The sequence below is a fragment of the Poecilia reticulata genome, linkage group LG7 (assembly GCF_000633615.1).
Source record: "Poecilia reticulata strain Guanapo linkage group LG7, Guppy_female_1.0+MT, whole genome shotgun sequence".
NCBI lineage: Eukaryota > Metazoa > Chordata > Actinopteri > Cyprinodontiformes > Poeciliidae > Poecilia > Poecilia reticulata.
This window is the reverse complement of record NC_024337.1, coordinates 20821354-20846294: the sequence shown is the minus strand read 5'-3', so window position 1 is coordinate 20846294 and position 24941 is coordinate 20821354. Positions and strand designations below refer to the sequence as shown.

General features: G+C 37.8%; 1 protein-coding gene across 1 annotated transcript in view; it reads right to left on the bottom strand.

Annotated features, from left to right (window-relative positions):
* The window catches only part of LOC103467941 (cadherin-4-like), a 258410-nt gene that overhangs the window by 129947 nt on the left and 103522 nt on the right, over positions 1-24941 (bottom strand). The window contains exon 3 of the mRNA XM_017305652.1: positions 6100-6123. Within this exon, the coding sequence (XP_017161141.1) occupies positions 6100-6123 (24 nt within the window). The remainder of the gene's footprint in view (positions 1-6099; positions 6124-24941) is intronic.

Genomic DNA, 24941 nt, shown 5'->3' with positions numbered 1-24941 from the left:
AAAAAAAAGTTCTCAGTAGACATTCCCAAAGAGGGAATTTCCAGCATTATCAGGCTTTTTGGGCCAATTTGAACGTGTAAATAACTGTTCACTTTGAATTTATGGTAGTTAGTTTTTTAGTGCTTCAGCTGTAGAACCTACGGTAAACTAATGTAAAGAAAAAGAGAGAAGAATGTGAGAATGCGAGGATGGATGGAGGGACATATGGACATAAGCCCTTGAAATATTAATATTTTTGACACTAAATTATTTTCCATATGTCTATACAACCAGTAGAATACTTAGAGTACTATAACAAACTCCATATTTTTCCAGACTGTGTTCAGTTTGAATGAAAATGCAAAAGTTTTCTTAAACTAGATTGCTCGTTGAAGCCTTTCATTGAGAACAAGTTGAAATAATTAGGTTTAGTTTATATTTTGAAGTATCCATTCACAACAAAAGCCACCTCAAAGGATTGCGACACATTGCAAAATCAGAGGGTTTGAGTCATTCAGTGAAATACTTCCATAAGCAAACGACTGCAGGAATAGAAGGTGACAGATGGAATGGGAGTCTACCGCTATGTTGCCAGTTCTGTTCAACACAGCAATCTGTACATGCAAGTTATCATTTGGGCTACATTTGAACTTTCTTCCAGAGTGCAACTAGTAAAGGAAACTCATAATTCAGAGTAAAGTGAAGCACCAGCTGTCCAGCCATATGATAGGTATGTGATAAACAAAACCCTTTAGATTATCTCTGCTCTGAATGCAAATCTATGTAAATAATTAAAAACCATTAGGGCCCAGTTCTGCTGATTTATCTTTTAATTAAAGATGTCTTGTTTTTTTTTAGTGTCATTTTTTTGTTCTAATCATCACTTGTGTTGTTCCAAAGCTAATTGACCTAAAACTGTCATCACACATGTGCTCTTTCCTAATTAAACCAACCAACAAAGAAAATTAAAAAAAAAACGTAAAAAGAAATCACTTAACTGGTACCTGTTGAATTAATCACACAATTAAAAAGGAAAAATTATATATTTACTGCCATCAGGTGTATACATATTCACAAAGGTTAATGAAATTATCTTTGATCAAATGAAAATAAAGAGCCTAATTGTTCTTCTTAAATAGCTGTTCAAAAATAAGAAGCTGAACTGATAACAGCACACTTGATCTACACCTTCATTAGGATTATTTTAACTAAGGTATTTTTAAAAACATCAATAATACAATGTGATTAAAAAAAATGAAATATTCGGGAATAACTTTAGTATTAAGATGTGAAAGTATGCAACCTGATGTGGTTATAGTTAGTTAAAACTGAGAGTAGAAAGAGTCCATTTGTGCACGTAGAACAGGTCCATCTGATAATACTCCAGTCTAGATTTGAGCTGAGAAATACTTTGATCAGCAGAACCTGAGGCTAATAAGTCTGAGAATGATACACATAGAGGAGACAACAATCACTCTTTTATAGATAGTGAGAGGCATTTAAAAGCTACCAGAGGCTCACAGGAGCCCGGTGGGCATTTCTAAATGGTATTTTATTCCAACTTCTTGGCCAGAAAACTCCACTCATAAAACGACATTTTAAAGTAGCTTCCACAAGTATGTTTTAAAAGCTTTGTGAACCATTAGATCCAGGAGAGACTTGAAGTGACAGCTTCAAATTAGCTGAAAGTCACGCATTTATCTTAAATCTAGTGTCCTAAGATTTTTCAGCCGGGGATGAAAAGATAGAGGTGGAGAATTTTAATTAATCGTACAAGGACAGAATGTGCTTCCAATTCAGCAAAGACATGTAATCAGGAAAAGCTCATAAATTACAATCATACAGAGACGCTTGAAAGTGTGCAGTTTTCTCGTGTAGCAGTAAGTTGATAGGTAGCTTAGCATGTGGCTAATGGGGCAAAACGCGGCCAGTCCCTGGAAGGCACCCCTTCACTCTGACAAACAGGCAGCTCATTGACCCAACCACTGCCTCTGTCACTTTTCTTCATTTTAGCAGTTAAACGTACCAACAAATGCCCTCCTGCTGTTGCACTTTCTGACACACTCGCAACAACAATCACAGACTTAGCTGCAAAATGTGAGCACACAGCATAACTGACTCTAGGAGAATTCACAATGAGCCAGGGATGTTCAAAGAGGTTTGAAGTTACAGTCCTTTTGACCCATTTTGATCTGGAAAATCAAGCATCACAGAACACTTCCTGAACAGACTTGTTTACTGTCTACTCATCAAGGTGAGGGACAAGTCTGTTTCGTGTTGCATGCGATTTTCAGCAGGTTTTTCTGCACAAACCAGGAATCAATGGCTCAGACTGCGCAATCTCTGAATCACTCTGCCATTTGTTTTGTCTTCCAATCAGTCTGCTGAATATACCCTCCATGCCATGTTTAACTCATAAATCTAGACCTGTCCAAAGTGGGAGGACAGAAAATGCATGTGTGCATGTGTTTCCCATTCAAGGAAATCGGGGCCTGACTTCATTAAAACTGTTAGTGCTAAGCTACTTTACTCGTGCTCACGCCTGGTTTAACCTGCAGTGCGATAAATGGAAGGGGAGAGGGAAACAAATGAAAAACAAAGAGACAGAGATGTGAAACAAAAGAAATCTGGGATGCAAGCATTGAAAGAGAAAGCAAAGATCGCGAGGAAGAGTCGGGGAGAAATGGGAAGGGAATTTGAGAGCAAAGAGGAAGTGAACCCATGGTTCTGGAAAACTGCAGGGAGAGATGGGGATTGAGGAACACACTGGTGTTTAAACTGGAAAGGTTTTAATGAAGCAAAATTGAGCAAAACAATCAATTAAATTGTGTTGCAGTAAATCAATTGTTACGCCGGCACCACGACAGCCAAAGTGCTTAGCTGAGATTCTGGCTTAAGGCTCCAAATGCATTCAGGAATTTGTACTGACCTCTGTGCACACATGCCCATCCTCACTCGTCAGATGGCTAATTTATGCTTCTGCATATGTGGGTATAAGCCAATAAAGATATGCATAAAAGCCCTTGTTTTCATCACTTTTTTCTCCAGTCCATTCATCCGGTTTCTCCTCCAAGACCCCCACCACCCAGCTCTCACACACCCAGTCCACACCCCCTTCTCCTTCTCACTCAGTTTTTTTTTTCCTCCTGCCAGCAGAGATTTTTGGCTGGCTTAAGTACGCCCACAGGCCCCCGAGGGACAGCCCATGACGGATGGCACTGCGTGTGACTCCGATTCGATTCAGCCCATTTGATAAATTTATTGCTGGCATTTTGAAAATGAAATTAGAGGGACGTCTCCTGGAGACTGTTTTTCCAGCACAGGTGCCATAAATATACTTCATTTGGCAGGAGAGTGGGAGGAGGAGTGCAAGAAAGGTGGAGAGGTGTTGGATAAAGGATTTCGAGGGAGGCAGGGCAGACAGAAAGGGTGTTCAACAGAAGGAGAGAGTTAACGAATAAGGTCATATCATCAAGAGGTCCTGTTTTAATCTTCATACTGTAACAACTCAAAAGGTTATCCAAGCTAAGCTACCCAGACCAAGCTATTGCATTCTGCCCTTCATTTAAAACATATTCGCAGTGTGCACTTCTCACATCTCATGCTGAATAGTAACAGATTGAGACTGTGGGTTGTTGACATTGCAAGTGAATACAAATGTCCTGCTGTCTTCATCTTTCATTCAGAGCGAAAGACAAAAACATATAAACACACACTTACTTGCCAGTCTTACAAGACTGCATGCACAAATGTGGTTTATGTACATTATCTTTGCCTCAAGGCCCCATGACTCTTCAGTAGCGATTACACTGTCAAAGCAACTTAGGCTTCTATTACTCATAATGTATAAATGAATAGAACAGGCAATTTTTCTTCATTGCACTCCTAATGATTTTGAATGAGAGACATGAAATGTTTCATATATTTGCAAACAAACTAGGCTTTATGCACAGGATGGCCAAGCAGAAAAGGAACATACAATGCATTGCAAAATTATATACACCAATCAATGGACTTTGTTTTGGTTTTGACAGATTACAACCACAAGTCTCAAGGTATTTAACCAGGATTTGATGTGATAGACCAAAACAAAGTAGCATCAGCCACAGCAATATTCCACTTCACTCAAATAATGTTAAATTGAGTCAATTGCATTTAATTGTCTTCAGATGTAAGTAACATCCACCTGTATGTAATCTTGTATTTTAATACCTGCACCTATTCTGTAAAGGCCTCACCTAAACAGATAGGTGTTTCAAGAAGATCATTAACAAGACAAACAGCCAAAACAATGCGCTTCTGAAGAAGCTGAAGGTGAACTATTAGCTCGTCTGTTCAAGAAGAAATCTATTGTTGCAATTTGCCATCAACTGTGAAGAGGACACATCAAGCATTTTGAAGACTGGTCAAAAGCGAAGAAAATTAAACATTTGGGCAAATTTACAAATTATTAGACTCTGAGAAGAAAATGTGTTAGCAATTGCTCTAAACAAAAAGCCAGATTTATATGGAAATGGTTGAGATCACAACATATGTGTGCTACAATGATGCAGTCAAAGTGTGGGTAAAATCTCAAATGAAATTCACTGAAAAAAACTTGAAAATTGAAATCCCCCAAATCTTTCAATCCTGTCTGACAGAGGTTGAAGTATTTTACACAGAATGGTTAACATTTCAGTTTCCACATGGGCAAAGATGCTATAAGCAAAACCTCAAAAACTTGTATTGACTTTGGTTTTTTAGATTTTTATTTCAGGAAAAAAAAAATTTAAAAAAATAAAAAATAAATAATTTTCCTTCATTTTCTTATGTGCCCATCATTATGCAGTCCCTATAAAATACAAAGAGGTTTGTAGTTACAATGTGAAAAATTCTCAAAACGTTCAAATATGCATAGCTTTACAAGACACTGTAGAAGCTGAAAGGTCAGATACAAGTGCGGACATATGGGAAAAGTAAAATGAGCACTCATTCACTGTCAAGGTTATGGTGCCTTACTTATTTGCCTCTCATTGAGAGATGTGTGTGAGCGCAGCTGTGAGGCGATGATGTTCACCATTTCAGCCTCTGCTCCCCGTCAACATTCATCACAGGGAAGGAGGCTCAGGCAGCCTGCATCACTTACCTTTATAGGCCCATCTGACAGCACTGTACAACCCACGGTCATTACGTACATAGGATCACAAAAGTGTGTATGTGTGCAAACGGGGGCATACTAAATGTAAGCTATCACACAGATTTACGCTTTCAATATCTCTTTTTTAAAATATATTAGCAGTTTTAGCAGATTTGGTAGGTAAAAAAAAGTATGTGTTTGTGTTTGTTTCCTTCTTCTTATTTGCATCCAGATCACATCAGATTGACTTGTCAATAGAAATATTCACACCTGCATTCTGCTCCGCTATGGTAAAAGCAGCTACAAAACAACCCCAAGTTCTAATAAGCACTGGAGGGGATAAAAAAGTTTTTAAGAAAATCTGTGGGGAGTTCTCGTTGCTGATTGTCTGCTTAGCAATTACCTAGTGTGACACACCCTCTGACATTGGTACATCCTCTGCAGGAAGAACAAAAGCTAGGTGGCCTGATGCATGTACCTACAGGCTGCTAGTCAGAATAACGCTCCGAAGGGGATTTTAGACAATTTGACTGCATAACCCCATTATCCTACAAAATTATAACAGCCTACCAGCATGTTTCTAAAAACATCTATCCCCAGTACGTGTCCCATGAGTCCCTGATGATCCACTGCTGAAAAACAGTCCCCTCCTCCAACTTCAAATTAACATACACATGAAAGTGTGGAGGAGTCTAAACAGAACTGTGATTAGTGCTAACACAAGTAGTACAAAAGGCAGCCCTAAACACACACTGTGGGCTGCCTGTCATTCCGCGATAATTTAGACTCTGTATCAGTGGGTGTGATTGATTGACTTTGTAATCAAACAGACTGTTCTTCAGCTGAAATCCAGACTGACAATTTCAGCGTAATCAACAAGACCATGAAATTTTCTTCATCTCATTAGCTAAAACCTTAGACTACACACTGACACTCAGCATACAGCCAACACAACGCACACAGCACATATGTAGAAATTCAGAGGTGACTGAGTGTTGCTTTACCTTTTTGCGGTGATACTGCAGTACCTGGACAAAAAAAGAACAGAAACAGAAGAACAGTTTATACTGCTGTGTGTTTTACTGTATAGTTACAGGCATGTCAAATGGGTGGTCGGCTAATTAGTAGTAGAATAATAGAAAACAATGTACTTTGGCTACAATGTACAAAACATGTGCACGTTCCATTGAAGAGATAAGGTGAAGAGACCAAATTTCCCTCTAACACACCAAAAACTCTACATTGGAAACACTTTTTGACCACATTCAAATCTTGGACGTAGGGAAAGAAACAACCTAGAAATAAGGAAAGAGGATACACAGATAGAGCATATAGTGAAGAGTCTGATCACTGAAGGGGTCCAGGGTGTTGTTTGTGGCTAAACCAAATGAAGAGGGGAACATTTGATTGCTGCTGCCGTATTTGAACTTCCTTTCCATCACCCACATGTGGACCATTATCTTAAAGTGGCAGTTTAGGGGCAAAAGCCTTATTTTTATTAGGGAAATAACTGCAGTCCTACGAGTGTTGTAGTGATAACATTATAGCATTACTATAATGCTAGTAAATCCTAATGGTAAAACACAAACTGATAATGTTGTGAAAAGTGTAACAAAGTATTATGCACATAGAAAGTATTGTTAAACTATTCTAGTATTCTGGAGAAAAGCAAGTGCTGAAGCCCTCGTGCCTCCGAGCAGAAACTGAAATATCTACCTAAATGCTTTCAGATGTTTTTGTGTTTTAAATTACAGCTTTAGTCACAAGGGCTCATTTGTCACTGTGGTGAATTACAAGCAAACTGTGCTCATCAGAATGTTTTAGAGTCCTCCTAGGGTGCCGGTCTGTTATGTCTCCAAGCAACTGCTGGAAAGCAACAGTTCCCCTGACCTCTTCCTCCCTAGTGGAGAAATCATTATCTAAAGCTCCACATAAGAATTTTCAAATTCAGCTGGAGATGATGATGATGTCGTAAGAGATCCAAAGGCAACTGAAATGGAAAAGTTGTAAAAATAAATTGTGACATATCCTTTGAGGTAATTTTAATGAGTTTCCAGAGAAAGCAACCGAGTCAACAATGTTTTCTTCAGCTGTATGAAGCATAGAGTGGCACTGTGTTGCCATTCTCCGATGTGCTGCTGTGCAGGCGTGGACGTACAATTTTCCCTCAATTACAGAAGGGACAATTTTAGCAACTGAGAAGCATTTCTAGTCATAAAACACAAAGACAATGGAGCTGTGGAAAAGGGTGCCACGTACCATACTTGAAAGAAAACATTAATTTGAAGACAACTGCTGACTCCACCTGAGCAAACAGCCTGACAACAAGCCACGCGCCCTAATTTGTTTCATATTATTGGCTTACTTTATGCTGAAAAATTCAAAATAGTAATAATTGTACTATTATTAGAATTGTTATTATCATAATGCTATACTATTTTAGCAGTAGCGTATTTGCTTTATTCCGTTTTATACACATTTGTGTGAACATATTATTAAAGCATGGTATTTTTTATTTAATGTTATCATAAAATAAACATTCTTACAAGAAATGATAGAATTTAAAAAACAAATTATGATGTTTACAATGTTGCTATGATGTTCTTGTGTATTGAATCCAACCCATGCATATCTGCTCTAGACTGTCAAAAGAAAGACTAAATCCGCAAAAAATGATATCCCAAGAAACACAAATGCAACAGAGCGCTGTCCAGAAATCAACTTACATAAACAGACAAGGCAGAGAAATAAAAGCTACTTAGCAAAACCCCTAAAGAAAGGCCTTGAGAGATCAGAGGCTCCTGACTCCAACAAGCTTGAGTTTTTTTATACAGTTCTTGAGAGAGTAAGCTTTCTAATAAGCTTAAATATACTGAGAAACAGTAATACACACTAAATCAAATACTTTCTGTAAGCTTTTTAGTTTCTTATGCAGGGGTCAAAGGGGAGACTAACTCCACACAGGCAGAAAGAAAGTATTGGTTTCTTGAAAGCCAGATGTAGTTCTACTTGTTTTGAACAGAACACAAAACCTGAGGGAGAGAAATGCAACTATTAGCTTGCTGCTTTCACAAAATATCCACCATAACACTGGTGGAATGCTACAAGGTTACATTTATTGTATACACTTGTCATATCTATACTGAAAAAGACAAAACTATGGAGAAAGCTAAATCTTAAAAAAAAAAGACCTTTTTTTTTTTTTTTACTTCTTAGCAGTTCAGATCCTTTTAAGCATTTCTCTTCTGGGCCTGAGACCAAAAGGCCCAAATGGCCGCAGAAATGGGAGGGAAATAATTGAATCTGGATGGATTTGGTGTGTGCTGGACTGAAAAAGTGATAATCCAAAGCTCTGCCTAATTGCCAGAGTAAAGATGCTGTCCATTGTGAAGATGGCGTCTGTGTTTATCAAGGCACTGTGCCGTGGGATTGGACTGAGCATTAAGACCTTCCACACTTTTGTTTTGTGAGGTGTTACAGTGGATTTCAGCAAATATTGGAACTGTGGTTATTACGTGGTCTGATTGTCTGCTATGCAACTGTCCATAAGCTCTGCACGTCGACACTAATCTAAGAGGAGGCTTCAAATAATTAGTTAGTGGAGCACTTTCACAGCCCAGTGCAGTCAACCTTATCACTAAAAGAAAATCCCCGGTCCATTTCCTTTTTAGCCCAAAGGCTTACAAACTCTCATCACTCCTTGAACATTAAGAATAGCTGCATAACTGATAAAATATCACATGTCAGAACCACCATATTACATCCCCTTCTGTGTCTTTTATTTTACAGAGACAGAAGTTTCGGTGAGTTATTTATTTATTTATTTTTTTACATACATTATTTTTACATATATAAAACTGCACTAGAAAATTCACAAAAATGTATTTGAACGGACGCAACTCCACAACAAGAAAAGTAAAAAAGCTCATCTTTGAAGGGATGCTTAGATTTCTGGACCGTGGTGCATATGCATATCTTATCTCACCAAATATATAGACATATAACACCTTCATGAATGATGGATACTTAGATATAGACATAACTTCAACTGAGAATACAAAAACACAACTATAGTTTGACAACAGTCAGAATTCAGTGTCCTGCAATACGTACTTTGTAGCTACAAATTCTCCTTGTGCCCTTTAAAGTCTTACACTAAAAAAATGGTAACTGAACGGTGACATTAACATTTGGGTTGCAAACCTTCTGAGTCCAGCTTAAATTCTCAGACAATTTTGAAAGGTCTTGTCATAAGAAGTCAATAGATGTTTATAAAAAATTAAAACATCAATGTTTACAGTCTTAACTTGGCTATAGACAAATACAACAGACAACACACCCTAACTGTGATTTAATTTGAACATTACAAGCTATTATTTAAATTATGCTTTAATTAATTGCTTCCGCACAGCTACCTTCAGTAAACAGCAGGTGGCTACACCATGTGTCACATTGCCTTTGAGCAAACTAATAAATTAGACAACAAATATAGTTAAAGGAAATGTGAAAACAGTCTCTGATCGTCGTTTGAGAGACTTTAATTGTACAACACATTAATTTTCTCCCCCATTCTGGATTTTGTTTGTTTCGGAGTTGAGACACCATGCTGACTGGTGTCAGAACAGATAAATAACTCTGCTGTTAAGAGCGCCAAAGAAAACCTCTGTCATCGATTATTGCTTTCCTTCTCAGCTTTCAGTAGCTTACATGGATTTGGAGGCTAATTTGCTCTGAATATGTGAGAAGCGTTTTACGGGCTCGTGCACTCACAGCAGTAATCCCTTGGGCTTGAGCATTATGTAAAATAGGACACATATCAATACAGGTTTCCCACCATGTATGTATTTGACAGTAAAGTTGGGCTGCTCAAAACTATGCCTAACGACTAAAGGCTATATTTGGGGGATTCAGAAAATCAGGAAATAAATGTCTTAAAGCTGCTTTGCTCAAACTAATATTCCATCTCATCATAAAAGAGGTTGGAAAAAGAAGCTGATGAGTGGAAAGAGGTGGAAAGGCGGAATGATGATAGGATAATTTATTATTCATTTAGAGAAACATGCACAGCCTTATAATTAAACTGTAACATAATTTGACTTTTATGAGAACAAGTCAAGAAGACTCAAATAGATTTTAGCATTTTACCCAGTGCATTTGTGCTTCTGTTCATAACATTCATTACACATGAAAATCACATCAATTTGACCAGAGACTGCTTTGTGCTCTAAGACATGGGAAAAAAAAAAAAAAACAAGTTGCTGGGGAAAAAGATTGAAAACTCAAAATTGCAGGAAATGAAAGGCCACATTTAACCATTTTACAAAGTGAAATCGAATTTATCTGAGTGATCCAAGTAAAGTCAGCCAATAAGAGCACTGATGAAAGCATGCATGTTTTCAGATTATAGGGCTTTTAAGACTTTTGCAGAAGTATTTATACCTCTTAAAGTGGAGTATAGGGGATTGGGATGATATCAACTGTTTTGAACGTTATATCATGTTAAAATGTTATTCCCTCATAAAACACATGTCCTCCAGATTACCTATAGCAGCAATTAACAGACGCCTGGTGGAACTGCATGTCTGTAGAGGTCATCATACAAACTACCCCTCAGTTCAATACTCCAGTTGTAAGCGGCATAATGGGGGAGCACTGTTATGATGAGATGCAGAAGGCAGAAGATCTAGGTTAAAAGTTTTGCCCATTAATGTTTCTATGTTTGCAGTCATTGTCTTGCTGGAAGGTGAAACGACAGCCGTGTGTTTAATCATTTACAGCCTCTAAGAAGAAAAGAATGCCCACATGCTGATACATTGGATAATATTTATATTGAATGATGGATGTCAGTTTTCAATGCTAATGGTTGTATAGACTTTATGTAGAGGTAACAGACTGAATAGACTGAAAAATGAATGAAACACTCGTCATATATTTTGTGTATGTTTTTTTAAACCAATTGACATCTGCCTTCTACATCACAATTATGCCTTTCTTTGTGCTGATCTATCAAATTAAATCCTAATAGAAGACATTAATGTTTGTGATTTTAATGTGACAGAGTTCAAGGAGTGTGAATACTTTTGCAAATCCCTGTAACAGGGCAGCCGTGGGGGATGTTGCTACACAGAAGCAACAGAGACAAGGAGAACATCAAAATGAGGTTTATATCAACACCAAGATTTATGCTGGCACATTTACGATGCTATCTGGCAAATAACTACTTCACAAAGTAACTAATAAAATAAACACGGCTCCTTAGCTCTTAAAAAGAGCACCGCTTCACTGTCTTTATGCCCAGGTTGTTTGCATGAGTCAGAAATGGCATGTACCTCTTCTGGAAGTACTCAAATTCGAGCAAAGTTTCAGATTCCATAATTATATCTCAGTGATGGCTGTGTGGTTGCCATAAATATACTTGGTGGTGATCGACAGTTTAAAGCTTAATCCGATTTAATAGCTATCTCAGCACCGACTGCACCTTGTCTGCCAAAGGAAACACTAACTTTTCTAGGAGGGAGAAATCTCGTTTTTAGAGCACTTGATGTCGGAGAGAAGCTGCTGGCGTAAAAAAATTCTTATAGGCATTCACATCATCTCATTGCACTGCATACAATGTTGAGAACCCCTTACTTTTCACAGAAAAAAAAAAAAAACAATCTCGTCCTAGTTGAATCTGTGTTTTTTTTTACTCCCCTAGGACAAATAACACAAAAGTTGCAAAACTGAGCAATAAAAAAGTGCTGCGTTGTAAAATTTGACAAACACTTTGTACCATAGACGATAGGCAGCATCTGTTTTCTGTCAACACTCTTTTTGCACAGATTGGCACATTTTGCACCATCTGCCACATGTGAGCATCAAAAATACTGAGCATTGCACGCAGGAAAGGTTTCAATTTGACTGAGAATGCTTTCTACCGTTGAGACCAATGGCTTACTCTATCCTCATTACATGTCTAATTCATGAACTGCCATACCTGCACAGGACTAAATTGAAGCAATACAAATCATGTGACAAATTTAGCAGAAGTTAATTATGATAGTGAGATCTATCATTACAAGTGATGAGTGCAGTTTAGCCTGCCTTTGATCTGGTTCACTTTTCATTCTCTTCCCCCACATGTCTTGGTATATTTGTATTCTTACACGGACTCATATCACATAGAGTTTTATGACTTAGAATTAGGATGTTTAAAACATCATGTTTTAAATTGAAAAATGCACTATTCAAAATGTCCGTCTGAAACGAGAAATAAAATCTGCTCACGTCAAAATCTCACTACGCAGAGATTCAGGGAGAATTAACAAAGTTTACATTTCATTTAGATTAAGTTTGGCCACAAATAAAGACCACTAACATTAGTAGCCTTGGTACAGACAAGCCTTATTTTATAGCAGCATGCTGAAAGATTTCTTAAGTCAGCATAAAAATAAAAAAAAAAGATAATGCTTAGTGCCACAATTAGATGAGAAAATAAAAAATATACAAATTCTATAACTATTTGGGTCTTTGTTGTAAATTTTTACAATACATTTTATTATTTTGATGCCTTCATCCAACTTTACCAGCTTATATTTCCATGACTGGGAGAGGCTCAGGGGGAACGGCAGGACACACCCTGGACAAGTCGCCCATCCACCACAGGGCAACAAAAACAAAGGACAATCAACCATAAACACACTCATACCGAATGGCAATTTAGAGTAACTAATTAACATAACAGTCATTTGTTTGACTGTGGGTGCTGAAGGTTCTGTACAGACGCTGTGTTTCTGGAGACCAGGAATGCACACATTCAAGCTTCTTCCAGAAAGACCCCAGGCTGGAATTTAAACCCAGGAATTTGTAGCTGCAAGTCAGCCGTGTCACCGTCTCTGCCACAATGTATTCCATTTCATGTTTCCCTGGCAATAAATATGATGAGGTACAGAGGCTCATTTCTCTTAGCCACTGTTCAAAAAGGGTCAGAAAAGAGAGCATGCAACTAAAGAAGACAGATGACTTTTGATCTTTTATTTTAGTCACTTCCAAACTTGTAAACAGATAAAAATTGCCCATGTATAAGGTAAGAAAATCATTAAAAAGCTTATGGTCACTATGTATACTTGATTACTATATAAAACAAGTAGTTGTTTGGGACTCATTCCATCAGCCTTTTTTGCCCTACCATCACAAATATAAATATGGCGTTTCTAAGCACTACTAGGAGCTTTATTTGGACTTGCGTGCTTTGGCCATTTGAAACTTTGCAGCCATAAAACTTCTCTACATAGGACTGATGAGGGCAGATTGGTGGAAGGGGACCCCATAAAAAAACATTTGGGTTTTTTTCACTAATCATTCACAATCATTCACAAATCATAGTGAATAATTTGTGATTCTGTGGGTCTAGATCTTTGGGAAACTTGCTGGAGTGCATATCACATTTTTTAAACAAAAATTTGTTGGGCAGAAAACTGAAAATGGAGGAGCAATGTTTTAATCAGCATTGAAATGGTCAAAAAACAAAACATAAAAAAAACAGTTGAAAAATAGATATATTTTGAAAAGTGGGTAAGCTGAAGAGAACATAAGAGAACCCCAGAAGCCTGGATGGTGTAGAAACATTTTAGAAGGCCATGAGCTGACCATCAGGCCAAAGGGGATTGATACGGGAGCAATATTTCCATTGATTGTGGTAGACATGATTTTTTTTTTTTTATTCTTTATTTTTGAGGTATTGAGAAGATTACAAAAGCACAGTTTCAGTCTGTGATCAGATACAACATTCCTTCTCCTTACATTTCCATATACAAAAGCAAAACAAAAAACAATAAAAAGCAAATAAAATAAAATAAAACAAAAAGGGGAAACAAGGGGGTATTGTTTTGGAGAGACATACTTTTATGTATATAACTAAGTATATTATATTGTAAATAGACACTTCCTGAAGGATGAAGTCTTTCTTTTTATATTCTCATCAATCTAGTGCATATTGTGTTTGGTTGACATATGACATTCATTTGGACCACAAGATGATAAACTTATTCATTTGAAAACTAATTTCTTTCCAACTGATAGATTTCATGAACACACTTAATCCATTCTTCTACAGTAGGAGGTTCAGGGAGGAGCCAGCGTCTGTTTGTTTTTTTTTATACATGTCGTGATTAATATTTGAAACAGATATTTTGCGTTGTTAGGTAGGCATTCTGGTAGGCATGAATTTATCCAAAAATATATACTTCTTTTTCCCCATTAATACATATACTCAAATAAAGGCTTAATTTTTCCAGTGAGAAATTATGAGGCTACAGCAGAAAACACATTTAGTGTAAGGCTTTTTATGCATCTTGCTGGCTGAGAGAGAAAGTCCATTAGTTGAAATAACAAAAGAAAGTAAAGATGTCACAGTAAATTGCTGGAGAAATGACTCATGTGTGACCACTGACATGAATGGTAAGGATTCTAAAGAGTTATTATACAACTCAAGTTTGCGTAATTTTAAATTAAATAATACACTCAACGAGCAAAAAAAACAACAACAACCATAACTTGCATTCAATATAATAAAGTGTTTACATGTTTAATTCTCACTACAACGCATATGAATATTGAAATTCAGGACAATAAGAGGCGCTGAAATCCTGTCAATGATAGCTGGTAAAATAAGTAATCAGAGGATCTAAATCACTCCACAACAAGATTCAGAAAGCTTCTCAAACCTTTTTAACCATTAATTGAATAATGCATTAAATTTCCAATTGAAGCGACGCATCCAGCTAATTTGACTGTCAATGTATGTATGACACAGCACCTGTGCACCTACAGACAAATAAAAATGAACAATATTTCTGACTTTGGTCAAGAACATTAGCATACTGTGACTTGTTTAACCAATGTTTTGAAGGCACGTGCATGGCGTTTTTCTAGAGAATAATGCAAGGACACAAAACACAATCCAAGGTTTTAATTAGTTGAGTGTAGCACATGCTCATCTGCTGCATGCTGCACAGGGAGAGCAGGGAGTGCTGCCTTCTTGCTCATTATGCACTAATGAGTTGTCTATTAATGAAAATGGAAAGCATTTATTTTGCGAGCACAAAGGGTTCAGCTGGATTAATTACTGCACTACAGCAACAAAATGAAAACAGAAAGTGCAGCATCACTCTTGTGTGGCGCATTACCCATTAACCAACTGTTATCAAGGCACGGCGAATGTTGACGCATGACACACGGCGGGGACAGAAAACGCCCTCACAGGCCATTAAAACTTCATGTGGACTCCAGTTTTGACGCATTTGATGTAGTTTCTCTCCAGCTTACAAGTTTCCATACAACTCATTGTTATGTGTCCACAAGCAAAACATCATGTCAAGGTAAAAATAACATGATCAGGGAATGAAATGATGCATTTATCCACTGAGGTTCAAAGGAGGATTGCATAATATCAGAGCACATGTAATTAGGGTGCATTTGTTGAATATTGCAATGAATATCAATTATGATTATCACATACTTTCCAGACTCACCATTTTTTTGGTCACCTTTAGTGCCTCAACTACTGAAACTATGCATTAGGTGATAAGGGCAATTAAAGGTAAGCCAACATCCTTATTCCTAATCTTTATTAGAATGCATGGCATGTGGAAAATAATTACCAAATTCTGCATCCAGAGGCTGGGACACAGAGTGGTTTGCTTGGTGGCATCTAGTGTCTAAGCAACCATAAAAAGAAGCTAGTAAAACTGTTAGGACATTTTATTAGGCACGCTTTTCATTGCAAGTGCTCCTTCGGCCTCGTTTTTGTCTTAAGAACTGCTTTAATTCTTTATTGCATAGATTCAATAAGCTCTTGGAAACATATTGACATATCAGCATCAATCAGCATCAATCAATCAGTTGCTGCAGATTTGCTGGCTGCACATCCACAAATTGAATTTCCCCTTCCACTACATCTCAAAGGTATTTCACCGGATTAGCATGTAAGGGAGCTAGTTTAGGATAGGTTGAGCATTGTAAGACATAGCCATCAGAAGATGGCTAGTCTGCGGTCATTAAATGATGGATATGTTCAGCAACAGATGATACAGAGTTGCTTCTAATGGGTTCGACACGTGGGAAGCAACAAAAAACAGTGGACAACACACACAAACATGATAGCAACAGCAGTGACAATGACAAAAGTGTAACTTTTTAAATTATTTTTCTTGTGTTGCATGTATGCATGTACAAGCTTAAAATTTCACATGCACAAATTTCACCAGTCTCATGGCTGGAGGAGGACAAGCAATCGTCTCCCCATTAAGCAAGTAATGAATGGATAGGGAGCAACAGTGTCTCCCATATGTTCCCATATTATGGTAAGATATTTGGGTCAAAATTAAGCCTATTGTGAACTCAGTGGTGCCCATGTCCTTGTTGCAGGTTGTAGTACATCTATTCCAAAACCAGCTATTGACCTGATAAAGGATAGTCTGGCACCATTATTCAACAATCAACACTGGTAATTGGAAAAGCTAGTGAACAGTATTTAGTCGCCGAAATGAACTTTTCTTAACATTCCAGTGTTTAGTTGAAACTCAGCAAGCCTACACTACATCTATTTGTCAAAAGTTGGGTTTCTGCCACGTGATTACCTGAGTTTTTAACGAAACCAAGAATAAGCATAAGGGTGTACACTAATGAAGTGGCTGGTGTGTCCACACTCTCACCAATAAGCAAAGAAAGCCTGGTGCACAACATGCAGCAGCAGGATAGCATCTCCTCTCTTTCTAGATTATTGCAAAGATAAAATAAAATGCAACTTGTCTGCATGTAATTTAGTTGTGCTGCATTTCCTTTTAAATGATCAGAGTCATTCTAATCGCTCACTAATGGCCTAATTTCCCACTGGGCTCTCCTTGGAGAAGTCCAGGACACGGGGGAGGCAAGTGGGCTCGACAGCCTCAGCAGATGGTTCTTGATCAGATATTAGAGGGTGGGCAGCAGGGTTGTTTGGCCATGAGCTTTCAGCCCTGCCTCTGGGACATCAACACTTCCAGCAACAATTTAAGTGCCAAGCGAACAGCTCTGTGTCCTATCCAGGCAGTAGGGACATTGGTGAAGCGCTGGGCTGCTGTCTCTAGGCCTTGCAACAATGCAGGAAGAAGGAATCATGATGTCTCTTGCAGAATAGCTCTCACTCCATGGGGGCTTTGTGTGATCTGAAGACAAATGCTTGTATAATTGCTATTGCTATAAGATAACTCTTGTAAAATATCCCGATAATCAAAATCCGACTTTGCCGGATTTAAGGAGAAAATATTCTTTTTATCACCGATTCCTCCTAATGTAACCGCGTCTGCTGGAAATATATCAAAAGAAAAATAATGAAAAGGGATTGTTTGAATATATGGGACACATGAACACAAGGAGGATCAAGTCTTTTTTATATTAAAACAGAATATTAATCTGATAATGTGAGTGTTTGAATGTAAAAATGGGTGCGATACGAGAAAACCAACTTAGTTTTTTTTTTTTTTTTGGCTTACCCGTCTCTTTTCATGCCGTCATCCACAGAGCAACAGTGAAAGCAGAGTGAATAAACACAGCAATCTGAGCTTTATTTATCCCTTCCCGTGTGACAGTAGCAGCCTAAAATGGCAGAGCTTTGGATGTGACCTTCAGCTGGAGTGGTTTTCCATCAGTCACCATTGCCACCTCCAGATCAGACAGTGGGCTGAGGACAAGTGGCACCTTCAGTCCTCTTCATGTGCGCTCCCTATTTAGCATCCCCCCACAGCTGTCCACAAGAGATTCATCTCATTTCACTTCCTTGAAGACCCCTGACTATTCTGCTTTTTATTTCTTTTCCACTTATTATACCACCCTTGGGATACTTTTAGTTTTTCACAAGTTGCCTTAATATTTTTTTTTCTTAATCACCCTTTCTCATTGTTTTCTATTAGTGGGTATACTTCACATACAAGATTTGGCAAAAGACGTGGGTGGGAGGAGCAATAGGGCCTGCTATAAATAGCTTCATGGTTTGCATAAAAGCACTTTAGTGGAAACAATATGTCTTATAATAAGAACATAGGAGAGGAGACACAAGGAGCAGGAAGAACATAATTGCTACAATGAAAAAACATGTCAGCTTTATCGTTACCAAGGTACTTCCTCACCCGTAAACCCATCTTCTTAGGTTCATTAAACTTATGCCTAATAATGTTGAAAGTCAAACAGGTTTTGGAGCAAAAAAAACTAAATACTTTGTTTGTGATTCACAGTGGACAGCTTGGCCTTGGCAAGTCTGATCACATAAAAAAAGATGTGTATTATTGTTGCCTGTTTTGCTAAAAATAGATGTAAAACCCTGAACGGCCTCTACCTTCAATTTGCTGTCAGCTTTCATAACTGTAACAGCATGTTCACCATCAATAAAATTGTCTGCGTCACTCCATCAAATGACAGAGGTTTTAGATTTAATTTACTGAAAGATATAAAATGCAGTTGATGGAGAAAAGACAAACAAACATAAAAACAGAGCACATGTGTGTATACCTAAATGATTGCTATTGAAGATTGGTGCAGAGGGTATTATGTTGGGATGTTTTTGTAGGTATTGGACTTGATATATTGGTTCCTGTGGGGAAAAAAAAATAAATAAATTGTGGCCTCTTCATTTCTTCCGAATTTACAGGAACATCCAAGAGGATGGCCCATAAAAGTCCAACAAAATTGTTGATCTGTACAAAAACTAGATCTAAAAAAAGACACAGTTGAGCAACTTTGGTGGGGAGAATCTTAACTTGCTTTTAAAACCTTTGCATTATCATCAGGGTATTGTTAAAAGCAACCCAATACTTTTGGTAAGGTAATCTGTGAGGGTCTTTCTTTTCCATAAGAAAAGTTAGCAGAGATGTTCTCATCATCCCATGTTTTTCAAATTTGAAAAGTCGTTGGGCCCTTGAGAGAACTAATCTGGTTCTTTTTTATTGTAAGGACTTAAAATAATATATTTTCTAGAATCTTAACATACTACTCAATTGTGCACAAATATGCCTTAAGTAAATAATGGACCTTGCAATGCATTTCTTTTTGTGGATCCTCAAAATACATAAAGTCCTTCCAAAGATTTTTTTTTTCTTTCACATGTGCCACCTCTGCCATTTCACATATACCACATACAGAAGATGGTTGACAACATGGGTCAGATAGACAGAATCCAAATTGTTAGATTGACTTTATTAATTCAAGAATATATCCAGTGTTCAATTAGACAGGTCACATAACTGTTAGTATGACCTTCAACCATGTGGATTATGTGTGCATCAGTGCACGGATGTGTGTCTGTGAGGGTAGGGGGATAAGCAGACACACTTCATTGAACACATGTGTACAATGAAGTGTGTTGGTGTTCAGTGGGGGTATTGTGAGTGAGTTTGTCATCTGAAGGTTCAAGACTGGAGAGAATTATAAAAAGCCTGCAGAATTCAGCACTCCAGTGCAGCAAAAGACAGGTGGAGTCATCTCTGGATGGCCACAGCAGCCCCAGGCAGACAGACACAAGGCTGTCTGCAATGGAGAGCAGCCTTACGCCCAGCGTAGGGACAGGCTGTCAGTGAAGCACAGAAGCGGCAGCCCCCAGGCCAAAGAAGCACCGGGTGAGACGTAAAGCACCAAGCGCCCCTGACCCAGCCACACTCTCTTCTCCCACCACACAGGACAAGCCTCCATGGGACCTGATCCCTCTAGCGGCTCAGAGTTTCCACCAATTTCCAGGAGCAAGGCTGGTCTGGTGTGAATGAAGATGTGTATGCTCAAAGTGAATTTAGCTTGGGGTTATGGTTGGTCTGTGAGACCCCACTGCTTACAGACAGTGTAGTCTTAACCCCAAGAAGAGGGGTGGACTCCGGGGTACTCCCCCCATGTCTGCAAGGTTCATCATCCCGTACGTTGAGAATCCACTGATGTATGGTGTTGCATATGTTAGGGAGGAGGGGATGGGTGCCTTGGTACCAGTATGAATCTTCTTAAGGGCTAGCACCCCCACTGAATTGTTTGACCTGACTGAAGTAAAGGACGAAAACAAGAATCCGCAAAGATGCCAGGAAAACTACACCAAAGAGTAAAATCTATTGCAATGTACATTGAAGCATTAAAAATTTTCAAGAAAATGTTATTTTTTTAATTTGGTGCTGTTTGAATAAACATTATTCACTATGCACACAGTTATTACTAGAAATGTTATTTTCCACCTTGATGTATTTCACATCAAAGTCTTACTAATGAAAACAGGCTGTCCTTAATTGAAAGTGAATAAAGTACATGGAAGTGAGTTGAAAGACTGATTTCAGTGCAAATATAAGAACACAGACAGAATATGTGTGTAGGAACAAAAAGAAAAGTAACATTTCATAACATCCCAAGGTCGGAGGAAATGTGGAAAAATATGACTCAATATGTAATCTTTCATCACTGTTTTGTTAGAGGCAAGATAACGCAAACCCTCAAATCGAATCAATTGAATTTCAGGATCCACAGCTAAACTAGAGGCAGCCCATTGCTCTCAACAGCTATTCTGCTTTATGTCTTCCATTAAATGCAAACCACATATGCACCACTCAGTCGGTAGCTGCTGCCAAACCATTCACATAAAAAATATGCTAAGTAGAAGCAGTAGTAATAATAACTGTTTAAAATTTCATAAGGAGTAACTTAAATGAAAAGAAATCCCATGAATAATAATTGTTTTCTATTTCATCAATTGTTTTCCATTTAAAAATGACTTTCACTCCTGGTCTTTCTACTGCAAGCAAACAAACAATTCTGAACGAATTGGAAGTGTCTAGGGGTGCTTAAGATATTAAAAGGTTTCTTGTCGGTGTCAAGTCTCGAGAGAAAGTTGTTCCGCTTATCTCAAATCAAAATGTTAAAAAAATGAAGCACAATAGAGCATCAGGAGAAACAGAAATGCTTTCTCAAAGCCACCTAACAGCTACAGTAGCTGCACCTGATTGTCTAAGAACAGAGGTGTGTCTCCCTAAGCCTCTTAAAGTGCTGAAACAACCAGAGTTGGCTGATTTGGTGCCCTAGGCAAGATATTATGATTTGGGGTCCCTGTTGCCCGATATTGCTATATACCCAATCCCCTAATGTTCATGGACAATAGTGTATATAATAAAATGCTTAATTAAGCAAATAAGTCACTCCATCAGACAGAAAACATAAACAGATATTGATGGTTTCACATTGTATTGTCTGCGTAAACAATCTTTGTCATCAAATATATATTTATAGAATAACTATTACCATAATAATAGAAGAGTATAAGTGAAAAGTGAAGTCCTTTAAAGGACTCAAATATGTAGCAATACTGTAGTCAAATGAAAAATAGTATCTGTATTTAGACTACAACTCCTGATGTTTTCTATCACTATGGAGGTTGCAGCAGAGATTATAAAACAACAAATTTGCCTCATGTACTACATTAAAATTATTTTTTAAACATTGGCTTAAAATTGTTTTCCAAAATGTACGTTTAATCTGTCAAGTGAACTTCATTGGATTACATATTCTAGTACATGAGATGTGGCTGTAGATTATTTTTAAAAAACAACTATCTAACTGTAGTAAATAATTACTTCAAAGTAAGCAGCAGGGCTTACACTGACCTTCTTCTAGTTACATTGTGTCTTTAATTTAAAAAAAAAAAACGTGTTGTGAAATTAAAAGTTGGCATAAAAAACTGTAAATGTTTCAAAGTTTTAAAAGGCATTAACTGGCAAACAGCTACATTTGACTGCCAATTTATAATAGACTTAAAACATGGTTGCACAGCTGTTAAAAGAAGAAGTGATGCAACACAGTGATAAACTGAAAAGAGGGTTTTAGACATCTAATTCAATACAACTGAACTTGCAGTAGCAGAGCTGGTCGAAATACCAATGACTTTGCTCGATTACAAATTAGATCCAATTGCAGAATTTTCTTGATGCAAACAAGTTTCTCCATGTTTTTTGTTGCATTATATATGCTAAAAGAACAGGATTATACAAAGTGCAAGCGCCAACATACGCAACACCACAACTGCTTTTCATATTATTTCCTACTGCCTCATTTGTGTGTCGAGTTCTCCTGGTGAGTTTGTGAGGTTAAAAACTTCACATTCAGACAGTTTTACAGAAAAGCCACAAGTACACTTAGATTATATATACACAATAATGACCCTTAAAAACTCAGAAGGTCCACCTGTGATTCCTCTCTATTCCGCTCCAAAAAGCTTCCTCTCTCCTCATTTTCTCAAGGTGTACTTAATGGACTAATGGATCTTCCATGAAGGGTAGCAGGAAACAATTTCCAGGTCACATGACTAGAAAGCACTGGAAAGCGCAGGTTTACACCAAAATCAAAAACACTATGATGGAAAAGATTAGGGCAAATTATGTTGAAAGTCAAACATTTTGGGATTCAACCATTTTTGTCATCTGAGAAACTCTCAGACCACCTGAGGTAACTCATTTAATTTTCTCACTTGGAAAATACTTTTATTGCTCAGCTTGTTAAAGTGCAACATTAGTGATCAAGGTTAAAGAGGATAATTGCTGCCCTAGCACAGTTGTTGAAGACTACCTACTCGCTCTGAGACCTCTGCAGCGAGAAGTGTAGCACTCCCGTGGTGACAAAGAATGACAGAAGTACTGGAATGGGACTCGGGGATAGTTAATGCCAATAAACACTTAAAAGACAAGAAAAAAGGATGTGACATTAGGAAAAGAGACATTTCTTTGTCCCCAGCTGCGGGGAAAGTAAGATAAATGCAGAGTAAAAGATGAGAGAAGCCAAGTGGGACAGAGGAAAAATGTAGTGATGCAGGACCATCTAAGGGATCAGCACACTTTGTCACCCTGTCACACACAACAGGCAACACTGTCAATCACACACATACACCTCAAAGAACACCGGAGCCTTTCAGAACACATGGTTGAATTGAAAGAAAAATCGGATAGGCTTGATCAAGTACCCTAAGTGCATGTCAATAAATATGCTGTCAGAGAAAAAAAGGCTGAAATTTTCACTTCATTTGTATTACATGACAAAAACATGTGGTCATATTGTACATTACGAGATTCTCAGATGTACATTTATTTAGCATTTACAGTTAAATATTGTTTTCACATGTGACAAAAATGTGGATTGTTTTACCACATGGGTTTCCTAATTTACTGCACAGCATATTTTTTTTTTTCCCATTTGAAACATGTTGACATGCTCACATGTTTTTTCCCAGTATAATTCTCACATGTGAGATACATGTGTCCGTATGTTACTTCAGAGTATGATTTCTAAAAATGTTAAAAGAATCTGGAAGGTTTTCCAAATTGTTTGTATAACTTCACATCTGAGGCACATTTCCCATGTTACCATAAAATATAACTTCTGTAAGTGAAACATGGGCTTCCCATGTGTTTACACATTATAATCAGGGGTGAAAGTAAGGGGGTACGGTAGGGTACAGCGTACCCCTAAAAGATTTAACGGGGGTACGCAGTACCCTCAAGAGAGGAGTGGCTCTCTGCAGTAAAAAAATCAATGGATTCACCGTGCAGCCGTGAGTTCACCCACTAATCAGCCGTGACTGATTAGTTTTTCAAGAAAAATCTAAAACACGACTTAATCAGTTAATAAATAGCTTTTTTGGCATTTCATATTGTTTCTGAACTGTTTGTGCTTTGTAAAGCAGGGGCGCAACATGTCGATCGCGGAAGGTTTTGAGTCGATCTCAGCTTTAGGTGACAAACTGAACGCCGCCAGGAGGCTGAGACCAGCACGTCCTCCTCTGACTCCTTATCAAAACGTCCGTAATTTTATTAAAGAACAACAACAAAAAAATCAACATAACGTGCTCAAATTAATGACTCAACAACAATAATAATCTTAGTGATTATTGTTTCAACAAGGTGTTGCGCAATTCTGTGCGTTTCGGTTCCATTATCAAAATAACGAGCAGAGCAGGAGTTTAAAATTAACTAATCAACCACCACTGTGTTCGGGGAGGCTTATTAATGATCGCAAAATAAATATCAAGCTTGCAAACCTAATATCGTAACGGACTGTTTGTTATGTTTTTAACATAATCTCGGGTCAGCTTGTGGAGCACAGGAGGCTGCCATAGCAACGGGTGTGCTTAAATGACAGAGACGGAGAGTAAAAAGGTAGGAGTGGTTTAGAGTTGATCACCTGTTCAGGTTGTTTTACCTTTGCTGGGATGCATCACAGCCGCTGTAGTTTCTGAATGTTCAATAAACGACAAACTTGGACTAATTACCTCGTTCTTTGAGTAGGCTATACGTCATTTACAACAAACATCAAACACGGTAAATATGTCTCATCAAGTATTTAACAAACAAATGGCTTCTACCGCGATAATTATGTGAAATTAAATTAATTGTCTGATATATAAAAATAGTTTGGTGCTTTGAGCTCAGAGCCTGAGAGGCTTTTCCTTTATCAAACAAATTGGTTTTGCCTCTTATTTAGTGAAAATATTGATGTTGATGATACTTTCTCCAATATGATAACCTTTTTCAACCTTTATAGCTGCACTGTTGAAAATGAGAAGCTAACATTCACAAATGACATTGAAATAAAATCCAGTCCAACATCTGGTTTGAGGTGATTCCTCTGGAACCTGTTRGAGGAAAAAYATYCMAACTTCARAAGATKWRCTTTAACCKAACAGAGCTCTGTGGTTCCTCCTATCAGTATGAGAGTCAGGATGAGGAGGCGCCATGTTAGGAAGAGAAGTGGAAGCTGCAGGATCTTCAGAACAAACAGGTCATGATGCTGGGCTACTGGTTATCCTTCTGTCTGGACACAGGAT